The 27623-nt window shown below is 40.3% G+C and overlaps 2 protein-coding genes and 1 pseudogene across 2 annotated transcripts; all 3 read right to left on the bottom strand.

The window, feature by feature from the left end:
* Positions 1 to 71: 71 nt before the first annotated feature.
* Positions 72 to 27623, bottom strand: NSUN4 (NOP2/Sun RNA methyltransferase 4). Its single transcript, XM_016159073.2, has 6 exons — positions 27443 to 27623; positions 23310 to 23653; positions 19170 to 19324; positions 16353 to 16513; positions 3604 to 3728; positions 72 to 3020 (listed from the first exon to the last, which is right to left on the bottom strand). The coding sequence occupies exons 1-6, from the start codon at positions 27533 to 27535 to the stop codon at positions 2744 to 2746; spliced, it is 1155 nt and encodes a 384-aa protein (XP_016014559.2). The 5' UTR covers positions 27536 to 27623; the 3' UTR covers positions 72 to 2743.
* Positions 12432 to 12548, bottom strand: LOC118605432 (annotated as a pseudogene).
* On the bottom strand, positions 23660 to 27276 carry LOC107517901 (sperm head and tail associated protein-like). Its single transcript, XM_016159064.2, has one exon. It carries the CDS (start codon positions 26994 to 26996, stop codon positions 24492 to 24494), a length of 2505 nt encoding a protein of 834 aa, XP_016014550.2. The 5' UTR covers positions 26997 to 27276; the 3' UTR covers positions 23660 to 24491.

The following is a 27623-nucleotide window of genomic DNA, read 5'->3' as shown; positions in this document are numbered from 1 at the left end:
TTAGTGAAGTGTTTAGAACAGTACTTGACATATAGCACAGGCTATGTAAAATAAAACACTGTAACTAAAAGTGAGGCATAGCAATAGCAGTTTTATTAAGGGGTGGCATGAGAAGGTGGGAGAAAATGGAAGGATTTAGGACTAGTTAGTGTCACAGAAATCAGTTCTGAAATTGGAGTGCCGTTTGGAGATGAGGAATGCAGAAGAAAAAAAAAAGCAGGTTGGCAGAATGGCGATTAGAGTTGGCCATGAGAGTTCTGCTTGCCTTCCACTGAAGACCCTCAAATTCTGAGACTTTCTGAGCCTAAGGTTTTTAACTTGGAGTTTACAGATGGGCTTTAGGGAGTGTCCAAACCTCTGAGAGTATGTATAAAATGTGGTGGTGTGTGTGTGTGTGTGCTCATGTTTCCTGAAGACTAAAGCTTTTATCAGTCTGTCAAACATATTTGTGACTCCCAAAAATGAAAACCAGAGATCCAAGCTATCTCTCTACTGTGACCCATGGCTGGCCCTCTGTTTTTGCAATCCAGCTGTAAATCAACTCTATCTTCCATAATATAAAATTCTAGAATAAGCAACACTATATTGACAGAAAGCAGATCAGTGATTACCTGGGACCAGGGATTGAGCACAAGGAAACTTTTTAGGAGATGGAATTGTTTTCTATATTTTTATGGTGATGGTGGTTACAGATTATATGCAATTACCAAAATTCAGTGAACAGTATATTTAAAATTATATTGTATGTAAATAATAAGGGCATCATGTTACATTTAATCTTTTGGGGCTAAACTTTTTTATTTAATATTTTATTGCTAAGATTCATCCTTATTGTTATGTCACTGTCGTTCATTTGACAGCTATGTAATATTTCACTGTGTGAATATTCCAGTTTATCTGTGTACTCTCTTACTCATGAGCATTTGAGTTTGCTTTTTTGACCAGGGCTGCTATGAACATTTTTATACAATTCTCCTGGTGTACATCTAAGAGTTTCTCTTGGTTATCCCAAGTATTGGAATAGCTGGGTTGTACAGTAGATAAATATTCAATTACAGAAGATAAACTGTTTTCCAAAGTACTTCTCTGCTTTTCTTACCTGGGTTTGTTTGTCCCCGATTAGCCACAGACCAGAAACAAGGACCCAGGGGCAGAGGACCCTCTCCCCTTGGATCATCACTGCTTAGCATTCCATTAGCACCAGCCTGGAACAGGGGCAGATACCCAAGCACCTGAGACCTCCCTGCCTCAGCAAATACAGAGTAAACAGTAAACAGTAAACAGCAGGCAGGACCACATGAGGCTAATCAGGTTCCTACTCCCTGGAACTCTATCTTCCTAGCTTCATTAGGATGAGTCTAGAAGGCCTTCCTGGGCCCTCTGTTACAATGCAAATCTCAAGAAAAGAGAAGGCTTAACCACATTTAGAGTACTTCTCAGCTGATACCTCTAATACCCAAACAAGGATTAGCAGGAAAGGCATAAAAACAGTGACAGGAAGAGGAGGGATAAGGAAAGTGAGAAAACCAAGAATACAAGTATTCTAAAATTATGCACCCTTTTCTACACAAAAGCCAGCTTTTCAGGGGGAAAAAATTGTTTAATAAAGCAATATCTGCAAGTGACCATAAGCAATTGTTAATATCCCTGTCATTAAAGGATTGCCTTATTTGTCCAAAAACAATGTAAGTAGCATGCAATCAGTAAATGATGTAATGTTGCTCCCCAACACTGTGTGAGGTGAATGATGCTGGGGGAAGAGCTCTGAGTGATGTATGTAGGCCAAAGAACTGGCACTAGAGCTCAGCCACAGATCAGGACCAAGGAAAAAACTAATAAAAAAAAAATCAATATAACAAAACAAGACATTAGGAGTTTCCTAGGTGCTCATAAAGCAAAGGAGGAGAGCTGCCATTCTGAAGCATCTCTAGCAGCAACCTGTCATACATGAGCTTGAGAAATACATGCTAAAGGAATGAACAATAAAAGAAACACACACAGAGGTATCACAGTCCTGTGGCAGAACAGCTTCCCTAGCCACACCTGGGTAGAAGTGCTATTGACAGCAGGAAGAATGGCTGGAATTACTCAGCTCTGGAGAGCTTTCTCAATGTAAGTAAGCGGATTATTATTCAATGGCTTAACATTTTTAGTTCCTTGTATCTTAAATTAGATTATGGGCCATATGGAGAAACTAGGTAGGCTTGTTTGAGCACACTGGCTGCTCAAGACTGATCACTCAGCTCAAGTGTGAGAGGGGTCCTGTAACCAGAGGCCTGTAACCAGGCTGAGGTCCTGGACTCTAGGCACTTGGGAGCTAGCGTGCAGTGCAGCAGCTGGTACAAGTGCAACTTACTACTTAGACTGACATGAGGCCCCTTACTACAGCTCCAGCTCTATGGAGCTTCAATTTTATTGGCTAAATACATCTTCCCAAGTTTACAGCTTAGAGTGTGCGCCTGCTCATTGGCTTCTCCTAATGGGATAGGAAACTTTAGTACAGGCTTAGAGATGGGAAGTGGGGGTGGGGTGTAATAAGTGAGTTAGAAACCTGCTGATGCTCCACAATTGGACAGCAGGACAGAAGAACTCTGACTTCCTACTGCTGAAAACTGTCAATAGAAAGATTTGAACAGAATAAAGAGAGAACTCAGAGGGCAACTCTGTCACTGGCTGTGTCCAGTACCTCCATAAGAGTACACCCTTTGTCTTCCAACACCAGGGCTTCAGGAACAGGGTGATGCTATGTCAGTCTACACATTTTGCAAAAGTACATGGGCCCAAAATTGGCCATGAGGTTTGGGATTACCAGTTCTCCAACCTGGCAGGATGGGAAGAAAGAGAAGGTGTCCATGAAAAGCTTTCGGAAGTGAGTCAGGTCTTCCACCCTAACTTCGATGCTATATTGATTGGCCAGGAGTTCGATAGTGCCTTGCACCACATACTCATTCTGTAAGTGTGAGAGTGAGCAAGTGGAATAGACAACGTGGCCGCCTGGTTTGGTGGCAAGGAGTCCAGCCCTGAAACCAGAGAGAAAAGCAGTGACTTGTGAGCTTGGAGGAAAACAAAAGGAGCTAGAAGCATGAATAGGGGAGTCTACTGTGGGTTGGGTAGCTGTGTTAGACAACCTCTCAAGTCCCTTCAACAATTACGCCACTTGAAAAGTCATTCTTAAAGCAGAGAGCGACCCAACCTTACTCCATTAGCTGTCCTCTAGAAGCCTTCTTAAAATGATCCCCTGAATTCTGGCTCTAGTTATAAACCAAACCCTGATGCTGGCTATGGATTGAGTCCTTACTCCAGCCCTACAAAACCTTGACCTCAGCAACTGTTTTTCAAAGTTGTGCTTCTTACTTGTACTGGGACTAGCATGGAAGTAAGAGAGCAGAAGTGAATCTGTGCAGCCCACACTGCTACACATGTCCTATCACACAGGGTTTTTATGTTCCAGAGGACTATCCCATGTCTGTCTGTCTCCTCCAGGCAGACACTTCTACAGGTGATGGTTTTGGCAAGAGCTTCCAGTCCCCCAGTTCCCCAGGTGACCAGATCCCCAGGACAATATGGCGCAAAATCCTGAGTTTTTATAAATCTATCACTCACGCAAGAAGCTGCACCTGCAGCATAGGCAACATCTGTCGTTCCTTCTTCCTTGACCGCTGAAAAATGTTGTTCTCCTCCTCATGAAGGGAATGGCGGTCTGTGGTACAGGGAACATCCACCAGCACCTGCCCAGAAGTGTTAAAGGGTAAAGTATTAAAGCTACTTATAGGCTCTTTTTACTTAGGCCAGGGCCGTTTTAAACCCTAGCGGTTTTGCGGAGTGCTTCCTCTGCCCATCCTTCCATTATACAGTACCTGACAAAGCTGCTCATTTTAACCTGGTAGACAATTATGAAACCATGAGTGGCAAAATAGTATATTTAGGTATACTCATGGCTGGTCAAAAACCTAAAACCAACACACAAATAACTATAATTAATTGATATCAACCTAGGAAGAAGTCTTTAACACTTCATAGCTCTGTCGTTGGCTTGGTCCTTAGCTATTTGAATGAAAACATCCAATTTACAGATGATACAATGCCCAGAAGGCAGCTAATATACAAAACAACAGGTTCAAAATTAAAAATATCTTATGCTAAAACAACATCGTATCCAATATGGAAAAGTTTTAAAGTGAGAAATGTATAATAATTTACTAAGAGCTTGCTCTGTGCTAGACATTAGACACAAAAATAAAAAATAAAAAGCCATCCCATATTTATGTTTCAAAAAAGTAAAATCATCTATAGAAAAGATCTGTGAACTTTTAGTTAAGCAGAAACTCCAAGTAAATAAAGTTTCCAGCAATATACTAAACTAGATATCCAGAAAATGCCTGTAATACAAAATACCTAAGGGCTGGATAAAATATAACTTAAAAAAACTTTTAAATGCATAGCTCATAGAAAATTAGAGAAATCCTCAAAAACCAAAGAAAAAGCAGAAGCAGAACTCTAGGGAGGCATGCTGGAGATGAAGCTGATGGTTTCTTTTACCAGTTCCTAGTAACTCCCCCAAAAAGAACAAAACAGGGCACTGGGCCCACTTGAGGCATGGAACTGGAATGGAAATCCATAGCAAAGCCAAAATCCTCAAAGGGGATAAAAACTGGAGTCTAGAGTCCATACCAAGAAGCAGAGGGTCCTAGCAAACACCTTGTGCCTTGAGTTGGACCTTGTGTACAGAAGTAAACTAAAAGTAGAAGAGAGCTCACAAAGTTTACCTTTGAATTAGCCTAATTTCTAACTGAATTAAGATGGTCTGCTCTGATGTTCACCATCAGCCAGAAAGAAAATCACATCCTTCTAGAGGAAGATATCTAGAGCCTCAAATTACCTCTACAGTTTTTCACACAAACTGTATGGCATTCAAATATAAAAAATTACTACCACCAGGAGACAAAAAACAAAACCAAGAGTAAAAAAAAATAATAGAAGCTGACCCATGAAATCCAGATATTAAAATTACCACGGTGTTTGAAACGATCATGATTGATATATTCAAGAAATCAGATGAAAAGACATACAATTTTATAATTTCCCATTTCTACAGAACTGGAAATTTTGAAAGCAGACAAAAACTCCAAAACAAAAATACAATAACTGAAATTAAGAACTCAACAGATGCAGTAAGAATGTCAACTGGTACAGCCACTATGGAAAACGGTATGGAAGATCCTCGAAAAATTAAAAATAGAGCTATCATATGATCCAGCAATTCCACTTCTGGGTATTTATCTGAAGGAAATGGAAACACTATCTTAAAAAGATATCTGCACTGCCCGCTGCACCCCCCGCCACCTGTGTTCACTTCAACATTATTTACAATAGCCAAGACATGGAAATAACCTAAGTGTCCATCAACAGATGAACAGATAAAGAAAATGTGGCATTCTACACACACACACACAGACCAGAATATAATTCAGCCACGAAAAAGGAAATCCTGCCATTTGAGACAACATGAATGGACCTTGAGGCTTCATTATGCTAAGTGAAATAAGTCAGAGAAACACAAATACTGCATGATTTCATTTATATGAACTCACAGACACAAAGAAGAGATTGGTTATTGCCAGAGGCAGGGGTGAGGAATGGGCAAAATGGGTGAAGGGGTCAAAAGGTACAAACTTCCATTTAGAAGTCCTGGGATGCACTGTATAGCATGGTGACTACAGTTAATAATACTGTATTGTATATCTGAAAGCTGCTGAGAGTAAATCTTAAAAGTTCTCATAAGAAAAAAATTGTAACTATGTATGATGATGGATATTAACTAAATTTATTATTGTAATCATTTTACAATATATAGATATATCAGAGGTTCAGGACAACATGATGAAGTGAGAGACATCCCCAGATCTCTCCCCTTGAATCAACAACAAGCTGAACATCTAAAACTCAACAAAAACATCCAAACTGCACACCAGCACGTCTGAGCATGGGATAAGAGCTACCACAGCTCAGAACTCCAGGTGTCGGGCGGTGAACTGGGAGTAATAAAGAAGCTGCCTCCTGTAGCCCCTGGAGCTCCTTGCAGGAGGAGGGGGAGGAGTGAAGGAGTGGCAAGTTCCTGCAGCTGAGTTCCCTAAACATTCCTGTCTGGGATAACTGTGGCTGCAGGGCCCAGTTGTCAGGGCAGAAAGCTGAAAAGCAGGATAGGACTGCAGAGGAACAACAGCTGATTTTTGCCGGCCACGGCTGCAAAACTGAGGCTGAGCCACATCCCCCAACCCCCAACCCAGAAGGCCCCTCACCACATATCCTCCGAGACCGATCACCACAGAGCCCCAGAGGAATCTGAGCAAACGCTGCTGAGACTGTTGCTGACACTGATAGGGACCGAAACTGAGGGTAGCCAAGTGTGATTAAATATCTACAAGAAAATTTAAAAAGTATTATTAAGACTTTATATAAAGCAGGGATCCAAGAGGCTTAGACACCACCTACTGGAAACCAAAAGAAAAGCACCTCCTTTGCAAAAGGCTAAAGAGAGACCTTTATATAATAAATCATCTTTTCTGGAAAAACAGCAGAATACACTTCCATTAATGCCCAGGCAGAGAAACAGTCCATTAAACACCATGATCAACCAAGGTGACAAGGCATCTCAGAAAGAAAGAGAAAAATCTCCAGAAAATAAGCTTACAGACATAGAAATATGCGACTTAAATGACAGAGAATTCAGGATGGTACTTCTGAAAAAACTCAATGAGATCCAAAACAACTCAAATTAACAATTTCAGGAATTGAAAAAAAAATTAGATGAGCAGAACAAGGAGATTGAAACCCTCAAAAAGAACAAAATAGAACTTATGGAGATGAAGAACATACTGCAAGAGTTGAAAAATGAAATAGCAAGCTTGGGAAATAGAATCGACCAAATGGAGGAAAGAAGCAATTATATCAAAGACAGAACTCTAGAAATAAACAGAAGGAAGAAGAGAGAAGACGTAGAATGAAAAATAATGAAAGAGAAATTCCAGAACTAGCTGATACAATCAGTAGAGGAAACATAAGAATAATGGGCATTACTGAAGGTGAGGAAAAGGAGCAGGGACTAGAAAGTACTTTCAGACAAATAGTGGACAAGAATTTCCTAACTTTCCTTTATATATTCACAATGGTAACCACACGCCAAAGATTCAGGACCATTGTATATAAAACAAAACAAGGACCAGAGGGAAAACCCACAAAAGCCAACCAAAATAAAGAAAATGGAAGCACAAGGACAAGAAAGTAATGGAAACACTGAGCTACCAGAAAGCAAAAGATAAAATGACTCTAAGACTTCATATTTCAATAATCACTGTAAATGTAAATGGACTGACCTTGCCAATAAAAAGGCACAGAGTTGCAGAATGGATCAAAAAACAAAATGCAACCATAAGCTGCTTTCAGGAGAAACATCTCAGTTCCAAAGACAAATACAGACTCAAAGTAAAAGGGTGGAAAATGATATTTCAAGCAAATGGCATTCAGAGAAAAGTAGGAGTAGCAGAACTAATATCAAACAAAATAGACTTCAAAATAAAAAAGGTAAAGAAAGATACTGAGGGACACTTCATAATCATAAAGGAAATCATGCACCAAGAAGACATAATATTTATTAATATCTATGCTCCCAATCAAGGAGCGCCAAAATATGTAAAGCAATTACTAACAGAACTAAAGGAAGATACAGACCAGAACACTATTGTAGTAGGGGACCTAAATACGCCACTGTCGGTTATGGATAGATCATCCAAACAGAAAATTAATAAGGAAATAACATCCTTAAACAACACATTAGACCAACTGGACATAATTGACTTTTACAGAGCCTTCCATCTCAAAACAGCTGCTTATATATTTTTCTCTAGTGCACATGGAACATTCTCAAGAATCGACCACATACTGGGACACGGAGATAGCCTCAACAAGTATAAGAGGGCTGAAATAATACCAACCATATTCTCTGATCATAATGCTTTGAAACTAGAGATCAACTGCAGAAAGAAATCAGGAAAAATCACAAATACATGGAGATTAAACAACATGCTACAGAAGAATAACTGGGTCAGAGAAATAAAAAGAGATCAAGAGAGACATAGAAACGAATGATAATGATAGTACATGTCAAAACTTTTGGAACATGACAAAAGTGGTTATGAGAGGAAAGTTCATATCATTACAGGCTTATCTCCAAAAACATGAACGAGCCCAAATAAACAACCTAATGCTTCATCTTATAAAACTAGGAAAGAAAGAACAAATGAAGCCTAGAGTCAGCAGAAGGAAAGAAATCATCAAAATTAGAGAAAAATAAATGAAATTTAAAACAGAACACAAAAAAAATGATAGAAAAAATAAATGCAACAAAGAGCTGGTTCTTTGAGAAGGTCCATAAAGTTGATAAACCCCTGGCTAGACTTACTAAAGAAAAAAGAGAAAAGATACAAATAAACAGGGATGAAAGAGGGGAAATTATGACTGACATCACAGAAATACAAAGGATCATACAAGAATACTATGAAAAAGTATATAACAACAAATTTAATAACCTAGAAGAAATGGACCAGTACTTAGAAAAATACAACCTTCCTAGACTGAAGCAAGAAGAAATAGAAAATCTAAATAGACCGATCAGCAGTAGGAAAATTGAAACAATCATCAAAAATCTACCAAAAAGTAAAAGTCCAAGACTGGATAGCTTCACCAGTGAATTCTACCAAACATTCAAAGATTTAATACCTATTCTTCTCAAACTCTTCCAAAAAGTTGAAGTGGAGGCAATACTTCCCAACTCATTTTATGAGGTCAATATTACTCTGATACCAAAACCTGGTAAAGATAACACAAAAAAATAAAACTACAGACCAGTATCTCTCAGGAACACAGATGTAAAAATCCTAAGTAATATACTAGCGAACTGAATACAGCAACATATTAAAAAAATTATACAACACGATCAAGTGGGCTTAATCCCAGAGGCACAGAGATGGTTCAACATACGGAAATCAGTTAATGTGATACACCACATAAACAAATTAAAAAATAAGAATCATATGATCATATCAATAGATGCAGAAAAGGCCTTCGACAAAATACAGCATCTATTTATGATCAAAACACTTAACAAAATTGGTATAGAAGGAAAGTACCTTAATATAATAAAGGCCATATATGACAACATTATATTTAATGGTGAAAAACTAAAAACCTTCCCTCTAAGATCAGGAACAAGGCAAGGCTGTCCACTATCGGCACTCTTACTCAATATAACATTGGCGGTCCTAGCGAGTGCAATCAGACAAGAGAAAGATACAAAAGGCATCCAAATAGGAAATGAAGAAGTCAAACTGTCACTATTTGTGGATAACATAATTTTCTATATAGAAAACCCTAAAGACTTCACAAGAACACTACTAGAAACAACACGCAGATGCAGTAAAGTCTCTGGATACAAAATCAACATTCAAAAATCCATAGCTTTTCTATACTCTAATAATGAAGCATCAGAAAAAGAAGTGGAAAAAATAATTCCTTTTGCAATTGCAACAAAAAGAATAGAACACCTAGGAATAAATTTAATGAAACAAGGGAAGGACCTGTATAATGAAAACCGTAAGACCCTATTAAAAGAAATTGAAGATGATACAAAGTAATGGAAAGCTATTCAGTGTTCTTGAATTGGAAGAATCAACATAGTTAAAATGACCATATTACCTAAAGCATTATACAGATTTAATGCAATCCCCATCAAAATCTTATCGGCATTTTTTAAAGGAGAACAAAAAATCATCAGATTTGTATGGAAGCACAAAGACCCCGAATTGCCAAAGTTATCCTGAGAAAAGAGAATGAGGCTGAAGCCATCACTCTGCCCGACTTCAAGTTATGCTACAAAGTGACAGTAATCAAAATGGGATAGTATGGGCTGCAAAACAGACACATGGACCAGTGGAACAGAATCGAGAGTCCAGAAGTAAACCCATATTTATATGGGGAAACCAAAAACATATAGTGGAGAAAGGAAAGCCTCTTCAATAAATGGTGCTGGGAAAACTGGAAAGCCACCTGCAAAAGAATGAAACTAGACTGTTGTCTATCGCCACACACCAAAATTAACTCAAAATGGATTAAGGACCTGAATATAAGACCTAAAACAATAAAATGCATAGAATAAAACATAGGAGCTAAATTCAAGAGGAGGCAATAAGACCTCGGACTTAAAGAGGATTTTATGAATTTGACCTCAAAAGCAAGGGAAGTGAAAACTAAAATAAATGAATGGGAATACATCAAACTAAAAAGCTTCTGCTCAGCAAAAGTAATCATCAATAAAGTAAAGAGACAATCATCCGAATGGGAAAATAGATTTGCAAGCAACACCTCCAATAAGTGCCTAATATCCAAAATATACAAAGAACTCATACAACTCAATAACAACAAAAAAAACCCAAATGATCCAGTCAAAAAATGGGCAGAGGACCTGAACAGACACTTCTACCTACAGGACATACAAATGGCCTACAAACATATGAAGAGACGCTCAACATCGCTAGCTATTAGGGAAATGCAAATCAAAACCACAATGAGACACTATCTCACACCTGTCAGAATAGCTATAATCAACCAGGTAAGTAATAACAAATGTTGGAGAGAATGCGGAGAAAAAGGAACTCTTATATACTGCTGGTGGGACTGCAAATTGGTACAGCCACTATGGAAAACAGTATGGAGGTTCCTCAAAAAACTAAGAATTGATCTACCATATGATCCAGCAATCCCTCTACTGGGTATTTACCCCTAAGACTTGAAAACCCATATCCAAAAAGATATTTGCACACTGATATTCATAGAAGCATTATTCGCAGTGGCCAGGACATGGAAGCAACGGACAGATGATTGGCTGTGGTACATATATACAATGAATTATTACTCAGCCATAAGCGACAACATGGATGGACCATGAGATAATCCTGCTAAGCGAAATAAGCCAAACAGAAAAAGTTGAAAATCACATGATATCACTTATATGTGGAATATAAACCTAAAAGCAACAAATGAGCAGGACAAACAAACAGAGACTCATGGACATAGACTATAGGCTAGTGGTTACCAGAGGACTATACTAGTGGTTACTAGTAGGGTAGGGGAGAAAGGGGAAGGTAGACAAGGTAAAGGGGGTCAAATATAGGGTTTAGGGGAAAGGTGAAGTGGATAAGACGATCAAATAAATGGTAGCTGAAGGAAACTGGACTTTGGGTGGTAAACACACAATAGAATATACAGATGTCAAATGATAATGTACACCTGAAAAATATATAATTGTATTAACCAGTGTTACCCCAATGAACTTAATTAAAAAATAAATTAAAAATATATTGTATACATATATCAAATCAATATGTTGAACACCTAAAGGTAATACAATTATGTCAATTATATCTCAATTTTTTAAAAAAGAACTCAATAGATGTATTTAACAGCATATTAAGACAGCTAAAGAAAGGAGTGGTGAATCAGGTCAAAATAAAATATCTAGATTGAATAATAAGAGAGGAAAGGAGAGAAATACAGAAAATAATATCAATTATATATAGGATATGGTGAAAAAGGCTAACATACATGTAATTAGAGACCTATAATTACAAGTGAGAAAAAACAAAGCAGAAAAAAAATATATGAAGAAATAATGGCTGGGAATTTTCTAAAACTCATGAGAAAATCAAACCAGATTCAAAAAGTGCTATGAACCCCAAGCAGGGGATACACATATCACCTTTAAAGGAGTTTTAACCCATTTCCCATTTAGAAAAAAAAAGTACAGCTCACTGCCAGTGTTAACATCATGTGTAGGAATGCTACGTTTTTCTAGTATTTGACATTTTCAGCGATAGAGAATTACTATATTTTGTAAATGGAAATACCACTACTAAAAACAGAATGCTATAAATAGAATGTCATTTGTTTCCAAAGACTATCCATATGCTAGAGCAATGCGAAAATAATAATAAAAGCAGGATATTTTGTGGCAATCTTTGGGGCTAAGGTTAGGACTGTAATCCACGAGTTATCTCAGGGTAAATGCTCACCGATGAGTATTCTTGAGGCAAGTGAGAAATAGGTTAATAGGATTTATAATTGACTTCTCAACAGAAATAATGAATAGCAAAAGAAGTGAAATATCATCTTCAAAATGCTGAAAGAAAAACTGCCAACACAGAATTTTATGACCAGCGAAATTATTTTTCAAATTTGTTCTTTAAATTAAATGTAATCCTGGCAAAAGCCCAAAAGATTTTTTTTATTTTTATTTTTTTTTTAGGTGAGGCAACCCTTGGTTGACCTCACAGATTGCAAGGACCTTGTCAGCTAACAATCCCTTATTTTTTTATTTTTTATGCCTACAGCACCTGGTCTTCCTAGGGGGTCTCCCATCCAAGTACTAACCAGGCCCAAATGCTTAGCTCCCGAGATCAAACGAGATTGGGCTTATTTAGGGTAGCATGGCCGTAGACAAGCCCTGAAGATTTTGTTGTGCAAACTGACAAATTGATTCTAAAACTTATGAAAATGAAAAGGAGCAAGACTAGCCAAAAGAAACTCAAAGATAAACAAAGTTGGAGGATTTACTATACCAGATATCAAGACTTATTATAAAGCTCCAATCGAGACATGTAATTTCTTGCAAAGAAAGACAAATAGGTCAAAAAACAGAAGAGAGTTTAGAAACAGACCCACAAATATATGGACACTTGATTTATGACAAAGGTGACAGAGCAGGGCAGTGGAAAATGAACAATCTTTTTAATAACTGATGTTGGGTCAACCAGGGTCAAACGGATTACAAACCTAAGTGAGAAAGGTAAAACTAAAATGTTTCTAGAAGAGAATATTTTCATTACCTTATGGTAGGAAAAGATACTTTAAATTAAAGACCCAAAAGCACTAACCATAGTGATAAACTACATTACATTAAAAATAAGAACTTCTGTATTACCATTAAGAGGATAAAAAGGTAAGTCGCAGAGTGGAAGAAGATATTTAAAATACATATATGTTCAATAAAGGACTTATATCCAGAATACATAAACAACTCTTTCTTACACAATAAGATAGACAACTCAGTAGAAAAAACTAGGCAAAGGACAAATGTCCACTTCAAAAAGAATGGCCAATAAACACATAAAAAGGTGTCCAAAATCATGAGTCATTAGTGAAATAATTACAACCACAATGCAAATTACACCATTATCCACCAAAATGGCTAAAATGAACAAAGTACAGTATATGTTGATGAGGTTATGGAACAACTAAAATTCTCATACACTGTACATAGGTATGTAAACTGGCACAATTACTTGGAAAACTGTTTGACAGGACTGACTAAAGTGGAACATACACATAGTCTATGACCCAACAATTCAACAGACATAGGTAAATAAGTGCACAAAAAAAAAAATTTACAAGAATCTTCACAGCAATGTTGTAATAGCCCCAAACTGGAAACAACTCAATTGTCTATTATGAATAGAATGGACAAATAAATTATTATATATACACATTATGGGATATAATACAACAATAACAATGAACAATGAACTGCTATAGGCAACAACATGGATGAATTTCACAAACGATGTTGAGAGAAAAAAATCAGACAAGAGTACATATTACTATATGATTACATTTATATAAAGTTCAAAACATACGTGGTTTTAGAAGTCAATAGTGATTACTTCTGGGAGGGTAGAAAGGGGCCTAAGATTTTCTGGAATGATGGTTAATGTATTTCTTAATAATAATGGTAGGGTAGTAACAATGTAAGTATATTTCATATAAGACAATTCTTAAGCAATACACTTGGTTTGATCACTTGTGTTATGCTTCAATAGAAAAGTTATTAGAAAATTATGACACGTTACAAAAATAACCACAGAACTTAAAAAGGAAACAAGCCTCCTTGAGCAAGAGTTAGCAGGAACCACAACCAGTAGAATTAAACCCCCAGTTTTGATAATGAAATTATCTAATGTAGAACTAAAATATAAACCTTCCTAAACAATAACAGAAATTAAAAGAAAACCAAAAGAGCAAAGAAAAGAGGTCTCACAGTAAAAGAAATACAGTAAATAAACATAGTAAAATAATTTGACAGAGATGAGACTAAATTTACCAGTGGTATCAACTGTTTTAAAAGAATAAAATTTACAGATTCACTTACAAAGCAAAACCCAACTCTGCAGTATATAAGAGACACATCTAAAAGGAAGTGATTCAACAAGGCTAAATATAAAGGGGTGGGTAAAGGTATAACTGCAGTGTATATAAAAAGAAAACTGTGAACTCACTCTAACTCATGACCAGGTAGAGTTGGGAGAGGGATGGACCTAAAGAACGTGTGGAGCTCTGAGATGGTATTCATTTATGCATAATGTGCTTAACACATACCTAACGCATAGCATATTACACTCAACTATTTTTTCAACAAATAAATTAACAAACTGCTTTCAAATGTCTAAAGCACTTTCAAGTAAAATAGGAGGGAGCTCACTCTATAATTTTCCATAAAGCATAGCTAGGATCAATGAATGGAAATAATAATAAAAATAATAACGATTATGATAATAACCATATTATTAAGTACTTTCTACATGCCAGGAACAGTGCTAAATGCATTCTTATTTAATTATCACCTATGAGACAGGCACTACTATTATTGTCATTTAACTGATGAAGAAGCTGAAGTTTAACTGAAAGGTTGACTTGCCCAGACTTCTCCTGGTAACTTGCTGGTAAAGTGATGGAGTCATGACTCTAGCCCCAGCAGTCTTACCCCAGTACTCAACCACATACCATACAGTCTAAAAATTTTTTTCTGTAAGAGGAAGAACTTTCTAATACCAGCAGTGCTGAACCACAGAACCTCAGTGAGTCATTATCAATAGAAGCAGGCAAGCACAGATTGAATAATGACAATAGCTAAAATCTGCCTAATTTTCATGGTTAGGTACAGTGCTAAGAGCTTTCCCTGGATACTGTCATTGAATCCTCATAATAATCTTATGTAGTAGTATTTTCTGTTTTACAAATGAAGACGTTGAAGTATGGCAAGATATAGCAGTTTTCCCAAGGTCACTATGTGGCAGCCCTGTAATACAAAAATAGATTAGGCTGATGGCAGAGGTCATGTGCTCTTCATTTTGTTCTCCTACTCCTATATCAAAAAAGCTGAATAAGGGATTCCCACACAAGTAGAAAGCAAGTCTCCAAGATTGTATAAACCTTGGTCTTTCAATTTCTTAGACTGGCGGAGGCATAACAGTAAGAACTAGACAGATTAGATAAATGAATCAGATGACAATTCAGAAACAATAGCCCTATTTTTAGAAGTACATGTTTTCAATAAATATTTTTAGAATATGCAAATTAAAATAAAATACAAATAATTTAGAAGTATGAAGTGAATTTCAACATCATTCGTAATAACAGAACGTAAATTAAATGCTATCAGTTTGGCAAAAAACAAAAAGACTGACAAAACTAATGGTGACAAGATATGAAGAAGCAGTACTCTTACTAATTAGCATAACTGAAACAAATTTAACCTCCACAAGGAGTGACTCAGTAACCTCTGTCAAAATCTTAAATGCATATAACTATTATCTAGCAATTATATCTCAAAAACATAAAACTAAAAAGGAAAGGACTGAACCTCAGGGTACATTAAATGAAAAACAAAAGTTAAGAATAGTGAATATAAAAAACTACCATTCCTATTTTTTAAAAAAAATACACAGAAATTTGTATTTGTAAATACACAAAGAATATATTTTCAAGGATACAGAAGAAAATATAAGCAAGGGTTATCTGAAGGGAAAGAAAGTAGATGGCTGTGAGACAGGAGTAAGAGGGCAAGAACTTTTCACTGGATGCCCTTTTGTGCCTTCTGAATTTTGCACCATGTATTGTATTAATATTGAAAAATAAAACAACCTCATTCATACTTATTTTAATGAGGGCTTGAGAACAATCAAGTGAATTGAAAAATAAAATAAGCCTAATAAACTTCCTTTCCACTAACTCAGGTTCAAATTGTTTTTGCTGCTCTCTCTAATAAAGATGACAGCCAGCCATCTAAGCTGAACTGACAATTCCGCAGATGACTATTTTCTCCAAATCACCCACGGATTGCTGGCTAGGTCCAGAAACAGCTCTACAGGCTTAAACATGTAGGGCCAGATCCTACTACTTTAGGGCCTGGAGTCATGATGAAAAGGCCAGATTTGCCTGGCTGATGTCCCAGGTCAGGAATCACTTACCCGGTCATAGGTGTCCCCCTCCAGTTCTCCCCACTTTCTGCCATCCCATGAGGTGACTCGAATTTGACTCCTATCCCTGATATCTTGAGGTATATAGCTGTGAAGGACCTTCTGTAGTCTGCCTGTTCGGGAGGTAGAGAGATCATTGGCAGCAAGATTGCCTGTGGGAATACAAATTTTAGGATTTTTTTTCCTACTACTATAAAAAGTGCATTGAAATCTTGATAGGGATTGCATTGGATCTATAGCTGGCTTTGGGTAGTACAGACACTTTATGCTTGTGGGAATAAAGAAACTTCAGTGGCCATGGCCCAATGAAATATCCCACCAACAACACTGCTAATGGAGAATCAGACCAATTCTCAGGCATAGCCAATCAATGCAGACCCCAGGAGCAGGGGAGGTGGAGGACAAATGTTTACCATGTGCATTGCGCCATACTAGACACAATGGAGCAGGGGCTGCAAAGGCCAGAAAGGTTATGTAAATAAAGCAGACCAGATAAGAATATTTACTTCTAAAGAAATATGCCCTCTGCCACTGTTCTTGAAGCATTTGTCTCTCTTCATCTTTGGTAGACACATTTTTTATCCAAAACTTATCCTCCTATTTCTTAGTAATAGAACACCAATTTTATTTGAGGAAGTGGGGAGCAATGTGCCAGTCTTCTTTTACACATAAATATGACTGTACCACTTAGTTTTGGTTAATAGTTGTAACAAAATTACTGTGTGTGACTTCTGGGAAGATATTTAAAAGAAGCCAGCACAATTAGGAGATGTGCCTCTCATCTTATCTTTTCTTCCTGCCTCAAATTTGAATGTGATGGCTGGAGTTCCAGCAGCCATCTTGGACCAGGAATTCTGAGGATGGAAGCCAACAATAAAATAGGTTGCAAAGAGAAAGAAGATGCCCAATCCCAGATGACTGTGGAGACTCCATACCAGTCCTGGACTGCTTATATCACAGTTTCTCTCATGTAAGAAAAAAATAAACTTTTCTTCTTTAATCCAATTAGATGGGTTTTCTATTATATATAACCAAACATAATTCTAATTCATTCATCATCTATCTTTTACTTTCCCTTTGTGACAAACACAAGTTCAAGAAATGTCTCACTTTGCTCTTAGTTCTACAAGAAGAAAAAAAATTTACTGCAAGCTTGAAGATGAATAGCATCTGATACCTGGCCTCAGGGCCAAGGAGTGAAATGGGGATGGGAAGTGTGGTAAAGAACTAGAGTGCACATACCTTATCTAATAGAAATGGTGACTATATGAACCAGATTAGTGTTCCCACAAATAAATATGGTCCCAATTTTTGAGGACACTCAAAGAAGTAACAATTGGAATCTCTGCTCAAAAGGAATTTGCAGTTGGATTTGAATGGAGAACAGAAAAGCTGGGTTCAGTCTGGCTCTACCTCCAACTTACGTAAAAGATTTTAAGTTATTTAATCTCTCTAGGGCTCAATATCCCCTTCCATAAAGTATGAGGGCTGGAGTAGGTAAAATCTAAGTCCCCTTCTTGCACTGAAATTCCCATCTCTCTGGGATCAAGAAGTCAGTGGGATAAGGTGAGGTGCTGGCAATTCAGCACACCTTAGAAGAGCAACTCTCAAGTAGTTCTCCTTGGCCCTTCTCACTCCTCTTAATTCAAATTCCTCTTCTACCAAGAAACCCTACTACTTTCATCCCTCTTCTGATGGATTCCCACAGCACTCAGGAAAATCAGCATAGCTCAGCACACAGGCTGGGCTCTCTTGCATTAGACTCATTAAGCCATATAAACATCTTTTCTCCTCTCCCTCTAGACTTCAAAAGTCTGAAATCAAATGTGGTACTTCTCTAGTATCACCCATGGGGCCTATCATGAGGCTGGAAGCTAACTCAAACTATGCAAATTGGCTGATGAGAACTGTGCAAGAAGGGTCTAAGCCCAACAAAAAGGCTAGGCACATGGCAAGAGGAGCTTGGCTGAGCTCCAGGTGAGTGTGAAAATCACAGTCCCTTTGTGGGTCCTTAAGGAGACAACAGCACCTATTTTAAGGCAGGATGTAGCCTAGTGGATGGCTGAAGGGCGCACTTACAATACACAAAGCCCAGGCTGGGTTACACAACTGAAATGAGTAAGACTTGGGCCTGTCCCCAAGGAATTCATAAGCTTGAAGAGAAGATGCACACCCAGTAAAGCTCCGATGCAAGGCTAATAATGTGCTAACGGTTGAAGGGGTGATACCCACAATTAGGTGCATAGGAGACAGAGGCATCATTTCTCAACTGGCCAGTAGAAGTCATGAGGGAAGATTTCCAGGTGGTATACTTGAGGTGAGGCTTAAAAGCTAAAAGGCCGACTATAAGTGTGTGGAGGTATTCGAGAGAGAAAACGTAATATAAGCAAAAGAGGAGGCTAACTGGGGCAATAGAAAGTCATAGGATATCACTAAATCAAACAAAGTCTGGGGAAAAATAACATGTAAAGCTATAAAGGGTCACTGCGGCCAGACCTTACTGCTTTAGATGGCAGGCTAAGGAAAAAGAGCTTAATCTTAGAGAGATGCAGAAGGCTGAAAGTGTCATGTGGTAGATTCACTGCGGCCCTACTTTTATTTGCCTTCAGAGACCTTGCTCTGCTCAGCAACCTTCCTTGGCCAGCGACAAAGAAATAGAAGAAATAAACACAAACAGAAAAAATATCCCAGCTCAGCAAGCAAACACTATCCATCCCTCCTCTGACCCTGAGACCATCATACTCACTGTGTACCCGACTAGGTGAGGAAGGAGTCCTCCCTGCACAAGACACCAGCCCTCTTACTTACGGCAACAGCCAGTCTGAAGCAATGCTAGTGTCTTTCCCCCAGGGGCTGCACATAGGTCAAGAACCGTGTCATCAGGCTGCAGGCCAAGGGCCAGGACAGGTAGCAAGGAGGCAGCATCCATTAGGTAGTAGTCCATGACACCCAGGCTGCCAAGCCTAGAAGAGAGAAGAGAACTTTATCATCAAATTACAAGTCGGAAGATCCACTGGATGTCAAAGCCACCAAGCCCATGCGTTTCGGGGCTACTGAGGTCTACTTAGAAAAATCTTATTTTTCAGACCCTCACTCATTTATTTACTCACTCACTTATTTACTCACACTCATTCATCTACACAGCAGGCAGAGCGGTCCTTTTAAAACAGATCAATTCACTCTAATCCAATCCAATAGCCATTTTGCTATTCTTTAATCAAGCCATGCATGCTTCTGTCTCATGCTTCACCTTTTGCCTGCAACACTCTTCCGCCAAATATCCCTCATTTTCTTCCTTATTTCTTTCAGGTCTTTCCTCATAAGTTACCTCATCAGAGAGGCACTGGCATTCCCTGACTACTCTAGCTAGAAATAGAAGCCCCCTACTCCCATCACCTTCTATCTTGAATTATTTTTATTTAAAGCACTTATTATTCACTTTAAATGTGTAGATGTGTGTGTCTGTGTGTGTATTTTTCCAGCTCTATTTCTATTAGAATGAGGACAGAGATTTTGTCTGCCTTGTTCATCGTAATAACCCCAACACCTGAAACAGTGCCTGGTATCTAGGAGGGACTCAGTGTTATAGAGTTACGTATTGAGATAAAAAGTGCTTTGTGGGTTCAGAGAAGAGTGCCATCAGTTGTGCCTGTCAGTTACCTGAGTTAGCCCTGATGATGGAATAGGCCATAAGGTAAAAAAATAATAATAAAATAAAGAAAAAAGGAAGAGAAGCATACCAAGCAGAAGAAAAAAGAACAAGGAACAGAAGCACGCAAACTCATAGCTTCTTTGAGAAACAGGGATAAATCTGGTGTGGTAGAAATACAAGTTGCATGAGATTGAAGATGGAAAACAAACAAGGCCAGACTGCAAAAGGTCTTAAATCCTATGCTAAGGATTTTGGACTATAACCTATAGGCAATTACCAAAAGTTTTTAAGGAAAATGACATGATCAGCTAGATAGAGTTTTAGAAAGCTAGGTGGGCTAGAACGAACAAATGAGAAGCAGAGATACCAGTGAGAAGGCTATTACAAGTAAGAACTGACTAAGCATGAAAAGAGGCAGCATTGGTATGGGGAGAGAGAGATGGATGACAGACAATCTGATGGTAACAGAAGGACTCCTCACTCCCAGGCCAGTTGTCACAAGAGCAACTGGTAGTAAAACCATTCCCCTGAGACACAGCTCAGCTATTTGGAACAGACTCAAGGAAACAAAAACTCAGACCTTGTTGCGCTGACAGGAAGGTTCTGAGAGGAAGATGTGACAAGACATAAGATATAGCACCACTGAGGATCAGCTACAAGAGCTACAATCCCCAGTAATGAGGCTGTGACATTTCTTGCATTCACAAATGGGCTCAGGTTATGGCAGGATATTTTCAAAGTTAGATCATGCTTAGACTGCCTATGAAACATGTGCCTCATACCTCACAAAAAAAAAAACGACAAGAAACTGAGAAATCTGAGAAAACCACAGAATTGCTACCACACCAGTACTGGCTCACAAAACCCATTCTCCTCAAGTTCCTTCCTTTTGGAAACATTACTCCTTAACCTTTTTTTTCATTCTCAGAAAGTTCTGAGAACCTGTTGAAAGCTACTGTCACTCTTTCCAAAAAAAAAAAAAAAAAAAAAGGGCACAACAATTTTTCTGACAATTTCTGATTCTTAGACTCCCTGCATACATCCTTAAACTCCTAAGAGGTTAAAATCCCCTTGATTTACAGGGAGCCCATCAAGAAAAGAAGAGGAGAAAAAACCCCAAACATACAGGGGTTACTTCAACTACTCCCAAGGTGTCTCCTTGAATAGAAGTCAAGCACCTCAGGCAACTTAGGAAACCACATGGTTCTTACTTCTTGGTTCTGCCTGAAGCCAATGCCTCTGAATTCATCTCCAATCCTGCTCTAGTCTATTGCTCAACCCCCACAGTGACCAAAATGATCTTCCTGAAGCATAACTGTGATGAAAAAAATTATCAAGAGGCAGTATTTACGAAGGTTATCCTGCAGGTATTAAACTAGATGTTTAATATGCATCATTTCATTTTAATCCTTATCACAGCCCCACAAGGCAGGGGAATCCAAATTCCAGAGCCAGACTGCCTGGATCTCAAATCCAACCCAGCTGTTCATTACTTGTGTGACCTTTGGTAAATTACACAACTTCTCTGTGCCTCAGTATCCTCATCTGTAATAACGGCATCTACCAGATAGGATTATTGTTGAGAGTTAAAGGAATTAGTATAAATTAAATGCTTAGAACAGTAGCTGGTACACAGTAAGCTATAGTGTCAGCTATTACTACCATTATTTTCCAGATCAGGAAAGTAAGACTCAGTTATACAATTCCTCATATCTAACAAGTGATGAAGGTAGGATCCTAATCGAGGTTTTCTTGACTCCAAAGCCCACATTTATAACCACTGGGAATTACTGCCTTTTCCCTGCTCAGAAACCCTTTCCAGTAGTTCTCTAGAACAGCTCTTGGCAATTTACAGCAGTATGTATTAAAGAAGACATGGTCTGAAGCAACCCAGCCCTGGTACTTCCAGCCATTATTAAGTAACCCTGGACCACAAGAAAAATCCCCTCACCCCAACCTGCAAGTTCCAGGCATTCAAGATTCCCACACAGGCCCCCTAGACACATATACAATCTCACCCTCATCTCTTACTACTCACTATTCATACTGCCTTCCCTCAAGCCAGTAGCTAGGACTATTGCAAAAGCCTCCTAATTTGCATCCCCATTTCTAGCCTCGCCCTTCTCCAATCTGTTTTCCACACAGCAGGCAGAATGATATTTGAAAAAATTCAAATCTGGTCAGGTCATCCCCCAGCTTAAAATCTTTCATGATTCCCTCTTCCCCTTAGAGAAAAAGTCCAAAATCCCATATGGCCTATAATACCTTCATAATCTGGCTCCTGCCTGCTTCTGTAGCTTCGTATTTTGCCTCTTACCCCCATTCCCACTCCCATGCCAGCAGCTTTAATTCCTACTCCGTTTTCAGGTCTTACCTTAAATTTCACATCTTGGAAAAAAATGAATTATATCTCCTAATTATAAGACTTCTTAGTATCTTGTACTTTTCCTTTGTAGTACTTATCAAAATCATAAATAGTTTTTTAATAGCTGTCTTCCTCACTAAACTGTAAGTTCCAGGAGGGTTTATGCACCCATAACCCGTCCTCTTAAGAATGCCCGGCATATGGTAGACAATAAAATTTGATGAATGAATCAATCCTTCAAAAATCAATTCCACATCCTACAACTAACATTGAGCTTTATTTTTCTCAATTAGTAAAGCACAATTTAACATCTGATTACAGTCTTTTTTCTTTCAATTTCATATACATCTAAACATTGAGTCCAAAGACTGGAAGTCTCCTTTTTCCAGTCTGCTACGAAGTCTGTGACCCCAAGCAAACTCCACTTCCCAGGCAAGTCCCACTTCTTTACTGGTACCACGTTACTGTCCTACTCACTACGATGTGTGGTTATGAGGGAAATGAGAAAGCAGTGTAACTAACATTGGAAAGAGTATAGTAACTGATCAAGTAAGAGGTGGTTGTTTTCTGTTGGAGGCAGTAGCACAGAGCAGGTTCAAAGTGCAGGTTCTGGTGTCAGATCACCTGGGTCTAAATACTAGCTGTACCACTTACCTAAGGAACCTAAAGCAAGCATATATTTTAACTTCTCTGAACTTCAGTTTCCTCAAATATAAAGAAGAACGATAACATTACCTACCTCCTTGGGCCATAGACAGAACAAAAGGAGATAACATATATATACAGCACTTAGAAAATGCCTAGCATGTATGAGCACTCAGTAAATATTAGCAATATTATGATTTTTATTTAAGAAGGTGAGACCTGGACCTCTTCCTGTTTACTTTCAGCAGACACACAGGACAGCCCCAGCCATGGCTCCAGGTCCTACCTGGCAGGAGGGAAACGGCTGACATCCCCTCTGGTAAAAGTGAAGCATCGCAGGTTTGGACTACAGTCCCAGGAAGCTGAGAATGGAGCTGTAGTTTGGCCATTCTCAGACTCCAGTTCCTCATGAGAAAGGGCTTTATTCACAAAGTCCTGGGCATTCAGCTGCTCCAGCTCAGCACTCACATGATCCCAGGAAGCAAAGTTATTGACCAGTGCACCATACTTCTGCTCTGAGAGGAGACTGACCCGGATAGATGGCCAAAGATCCCCAAACTGCACACCATAGGTCATGTCAAAATTCTGCAGAGCCAGTCGAGTGGCAGGAAATTTGGGTTCTGTGGCAGCCTGAAAGGTAAAGAACAGGCTTATTGGTCTTCTAGTCTTGTCTCTATCCCCTACTGCCTGACTCTACCAATACCAGTTAGTGTCCACTCCCACCTTTGTACCTTGCCCCTGCCTGCCAGAGAAGTGTGGGAGAGAAAAGTAGCAAGAACTGGTCTATCTCAGGGCTGTGAGAGAAAGGAAGCTGTAGCTCTCATGATAGCATGTGGGGATCGCCAAGAAAGGCGGCCCTCCTTGAGGCCAGGGAGTAAGAGGAACTTAGAATGGGAGCTCAGGAGAGGACTTAAGGAATATCTACAGAAGACTGGGAGAAACTATGGAGGCCTTGGGGGAAACTTCAGACTTAAAAACAAAAGACTCTTTCTCCTGAACAGTTCTTCCATTTTCTAAAGTACTTTCATGTCTCCTAGCTTATTGAGCACAATATAGTTCAGTGGGATACAAAAAACATCAGCCTTCCATATTTGATGGAAATGAGGGTAACTTATATAAGGTTATGGAGTGGCTGACACCAATACAATCACAGGGTTGAGGGTCATTTTTGGAAAGTTCCCAGACCTCAGGAAAGTGGGAAAAGGAGAGCTCACAGAAATCTTGAGGTATGAACCAAAATGGGCACTTCTAGCATGAGTGCTATGGGGGTAGCAGAGAGGGACATCGGTCAGGCTTTGGAGAGCATAAAAGTAGATTAAAAGAAAAATGAAGACCTTAATTGAAGAGTCCATAAGTTAGTCCTGGTTGCCACAGCTGAGAAGCGTACTATGCCTGGTGGTACTATTCCTGTCCGTGAATTTTTCTCTGGCCTGGATTTCTGGTTTGTTCAGAACTCTTGCTCCAACCCTCATTTCTCTTTCCGGTGGGGACTCTTACGCCAACCACGGTTTCTGTTATGGTGAGGACTCTTGTTCTCCCTTTTGCCATGGCGAGGACTCTTGCTTTGGCTCTGACTTTTGCTATGGAGGACACTCTTGTCCAGCCCCTGACTTTTGCTAGATTGGGGACTCTCACTCTGTCCCTGATATTTGCCAAAATGAAGGCTCTCTCTTTCATCCTGATTTATGCCTTGGTGGGGACTACTGCTCCGGCTCTGAATAATGCTAAGATGAACGCTCTTGCTTTTACTTCGACTTCTGCTAGAATGGGGACTCTCATTCTGGTTCAAACTTCTGCTTTGGTGGGTATTCGTGCTTTGGTTGTCACTACTCTGGTATTCACTAACAACAACTGAACTACAGCTGAGATTAGTGCTACAGTTGGAACTCGTGGATGAAGGCACTGGACAGCTGTAGGGAATCTGAGGGGACACTTTGCGGGGGCTTTGAGAAGCCACAGAGTAGACGTGGAGGCCACAGGGCATAGTATGAGGGTGACCCCAGGGTCGAGGGGCAATGGGTAAAATTTGAGGGTCAAAAGGTGTTCTCAAAGGGATAAAAGAATAGATATGGGTAGAACATGGAGGTGCCACAGGCTGGCGATGGGGTTGGGGTGGGCCCCTGGGAGTGCCATAGGTGCCACGGGGGGGCACCACAGGCTGGTTATAACACTGAGGGAGACCTGTGGAACCAGAGAGTGAGCAGGGATCAGGGGTGGGGGGAACCACAGAATATGTATGGGTATTGCAAGGGGCTCCTGGAGACGGTCCAAGGGGACGGCTCTGAGCATAAGGAAGGCGGAGAGGAAGGGAAGTGGGGACAATAGTTTTGAGGGTCTTAGTGACTACAGTAGGTAAGTTCAGTTCTTTGGGGCAGAAATTTGAGCAACTTGTGATAGATGTCACCATACAAGGAAGAGAGAAACCAGAAGGGTGGGAAGGAAGAGGAGGAGAGATGCTGACCGTAGGGGGTCTTGGTTGGTCACGAGATGTGTTCTGAGTAGGGATGACCAGGGAGCGACATCTGTGGGGAGCACATGGCTGTTTTAACCCTGGGGGTTTAGGGGACTTCTTTTGGGGGCAAACTGGGGTAGGGAGAGGGGGTTCATTATAGTTTCTACAGGGAGATGACTGGAGTGGAGATATAAACTGGTTGCCCAGGGGTGAAGGGAAGAAGGCAGAATAAGGACAGTTAGAGGACTGGGGAAGAGGTAGTTCCTCGGAACAGGGAGGACCAGAAACAGTGGTGTCGGAAAAAAGGTAAGAGCTCCCGCCAGTCTTCCAGGGGAAAATGGACTCAAAGCAAGGCTTCCTGGGAGCCTGTGACTGGGGTGAGCAAGAAGTACCAGTACTACCAGAGGGCTGCTGGGTGACACAATAAGGGCTCCCAAGGGCAGATATGTGGGTTTCTGGGGAAAGATGGGAATAGTGATATGAGCCCTCCTGAGGTGAGTTGGGACAGACAGACACACCCGCCTGAAAAGAAAGTTGGGAGTCACAATTGTTTCCAAGGAGTGAGTCAAGCTGTGGTTTAGGTTCACAAGAGTCTGCAGGCTTAAGATGGCCTTGGTAAAACCTGCCAGTGGGTGGGGAAGATGCTGAGGAAACAGGAGGATCATTATAACTTCTCCCTGAAGACCAAGAAGGATACAGAGACGAGATCTGTTTGATCTCCAAAACCCTGGGAGAAAGAGATGGGGAAGTTACAGGTCTAGTTTCCATGGGCCGGCGAGCAAGAGGAGGTGAAATCACGGGGCCAGTTTCCAAATATATATGAGTGAGGGGAGGAGAGGTCACTGGGCTGGTTTGTGGGGGCCGACGAGTGAGGGAAGGGGAAGTCACAGGGCTTGTTACCACCACTGAAGGGTATTCAGCATTGTAACAGAAGTAAGTGCAGTGGTCAGTGTAAGGGCGTCGGGGACTAATCCAGCTGCAATAAGGGCTCCGAGGACGGAGAGGGGGTGACCCCAGAAGTCTCGACCGGTCAAAACAAGGACTCGGAGGGGGCGAACCAGAGGGGATTGGCTCGCGGTAGGAGAGCCTTCTGAGAGGAGAACAAGTTTCAAAAGAACTTCTCACCAGCCGCAGGGGAGGCTGTGTGGGTGGAGAGGGGGGAGGTGGGGGCGGCGAGGGAATCTGTCGGGGTAGAGAGTGGGGCGTGCTGGTTATAGAAGAAATTTCAGGGGTACAGGTGAAGCCAAAGAAAGGGTCTCTGGAGAAGTAGGGAGAACCCAGAGGGTAAGGAGAATCCGTGCACCCTTCGCCCAAGTTTGGGGTAGGGCCGGAGGTATGGGTAGGGTGGTCGCTGTAACCTTTCCTGGGCGCCAGAGGCAGATCGAGGTGGAGGAAGGGGTTGAAGCCTTTCCTGGAGGGTGGCGGAGACTCAGAAAGGAAGGGGAAGTTGCTATGACATTTTCCGTGGGGTGAGGGAGGCCGGGATGGAAATTCTATAAGGAAAGGAGAAGTAGAGGTCATGGGTTGGGGGGGAAGGGACGGGGGTAAGGACGGGCTAGAAAAGAGGGGGACGGGGGAGAGGGACGAAAGGAAGTGGAAGGGGTAGTGGGGGCTAAAGGGATGGTAACCACGAGCTGGGAAACAAGAGGTGGTGACAGAACTGGAAGAATGAGGGCGGAGGTGATGACGTAACTTAGAGAGGCGGAGTCAGGAGCAAGCCGGCGTAACAAAGGAGTTAAAGACTTGCGGCGAAATAAAAAGACCGACAGAGGCGATGATGTGAGGTAGAGGAGCCTAATGTCGCTACCTGAAGGGCGGGGAAAAGAGGCCGAAGATGTTGTAGATGGGCGGGAATAGAGAACCCAACTGAGAGGGTCGCGAAGTGGAAGGGCTAGAGAAGTTTCTCGAGGGGCGGCAGCCGGAGGTCGCTGTCACTGTTCCCTCCTGGGCCTCCGGCTGGACCTTACCCACTTCTTCTTATATCGATGTCTCCGCGGGACCGTCGCGAAGTCCGCACGCTTCAGCAGGTCCCGAACTCCTCTCACTATTAGCGCAGCCATACTGGCTTGCGCCTCCGGGTAATTCCGACCGGAACAACGCGAGACTTGCGGCTTCTCCAGAAGTGGTGCGCGCCTCTCCGGACCAAAA

The sequence above is a fragment of the Rousettus aegyptiacus genome, unplaced genomic scaffold (genome assembly GCF_014176215.1).
Source record: "Rousettus aegyptiacus isolate mRouAeg1 unplaced genomic scaffold, mRouAeg1.p scaffold_m13_p_1, whole genome shotgun sequence".
Taxonomy (NCBI): domain Eukaryota; kingdom Metazoa; phylum Chordata; class Mammalia; order Chiroptera; family Pteropodidae; genus Rousettus; species Rousettus aegyptiacus.
Note: the sequence above shows the minus strand (reverse complement) of the source record. Positions and strands in the feature narration are given on the sequence as shown.

Coding starts and splice junctions, on each gene's coding strand:
- LOC107517901 (XM_016159064.2), bottom strand. CDS start 26,996: ATGACCTCTACTTCTCCTTTCCTTATAGAATTTCCATCCCGGCCTCCC.
- NSUN4 (XM_016159073.2), bottom strand. CDS start 27,535: ATGGCTGCGCTAATAGTGAGAGGAGTTCGGGACCTGCTGAAGCGTGCG. Junction 19,325..23,309: donor AGCCGTTTCCCTCCTGCCAG/GTAGGACCTGGA, acceptor TCTCTCTTCTAG/GCTTGGCAGCCTGGGTGTCA. Junction 3,021..3,603: donor CTGCAGGTGCAGCTTCTTGC/GTGAGTGATAGA, acceptor CTCTGGTTTCAG/GGCTGGACTCCTTGCCACCA.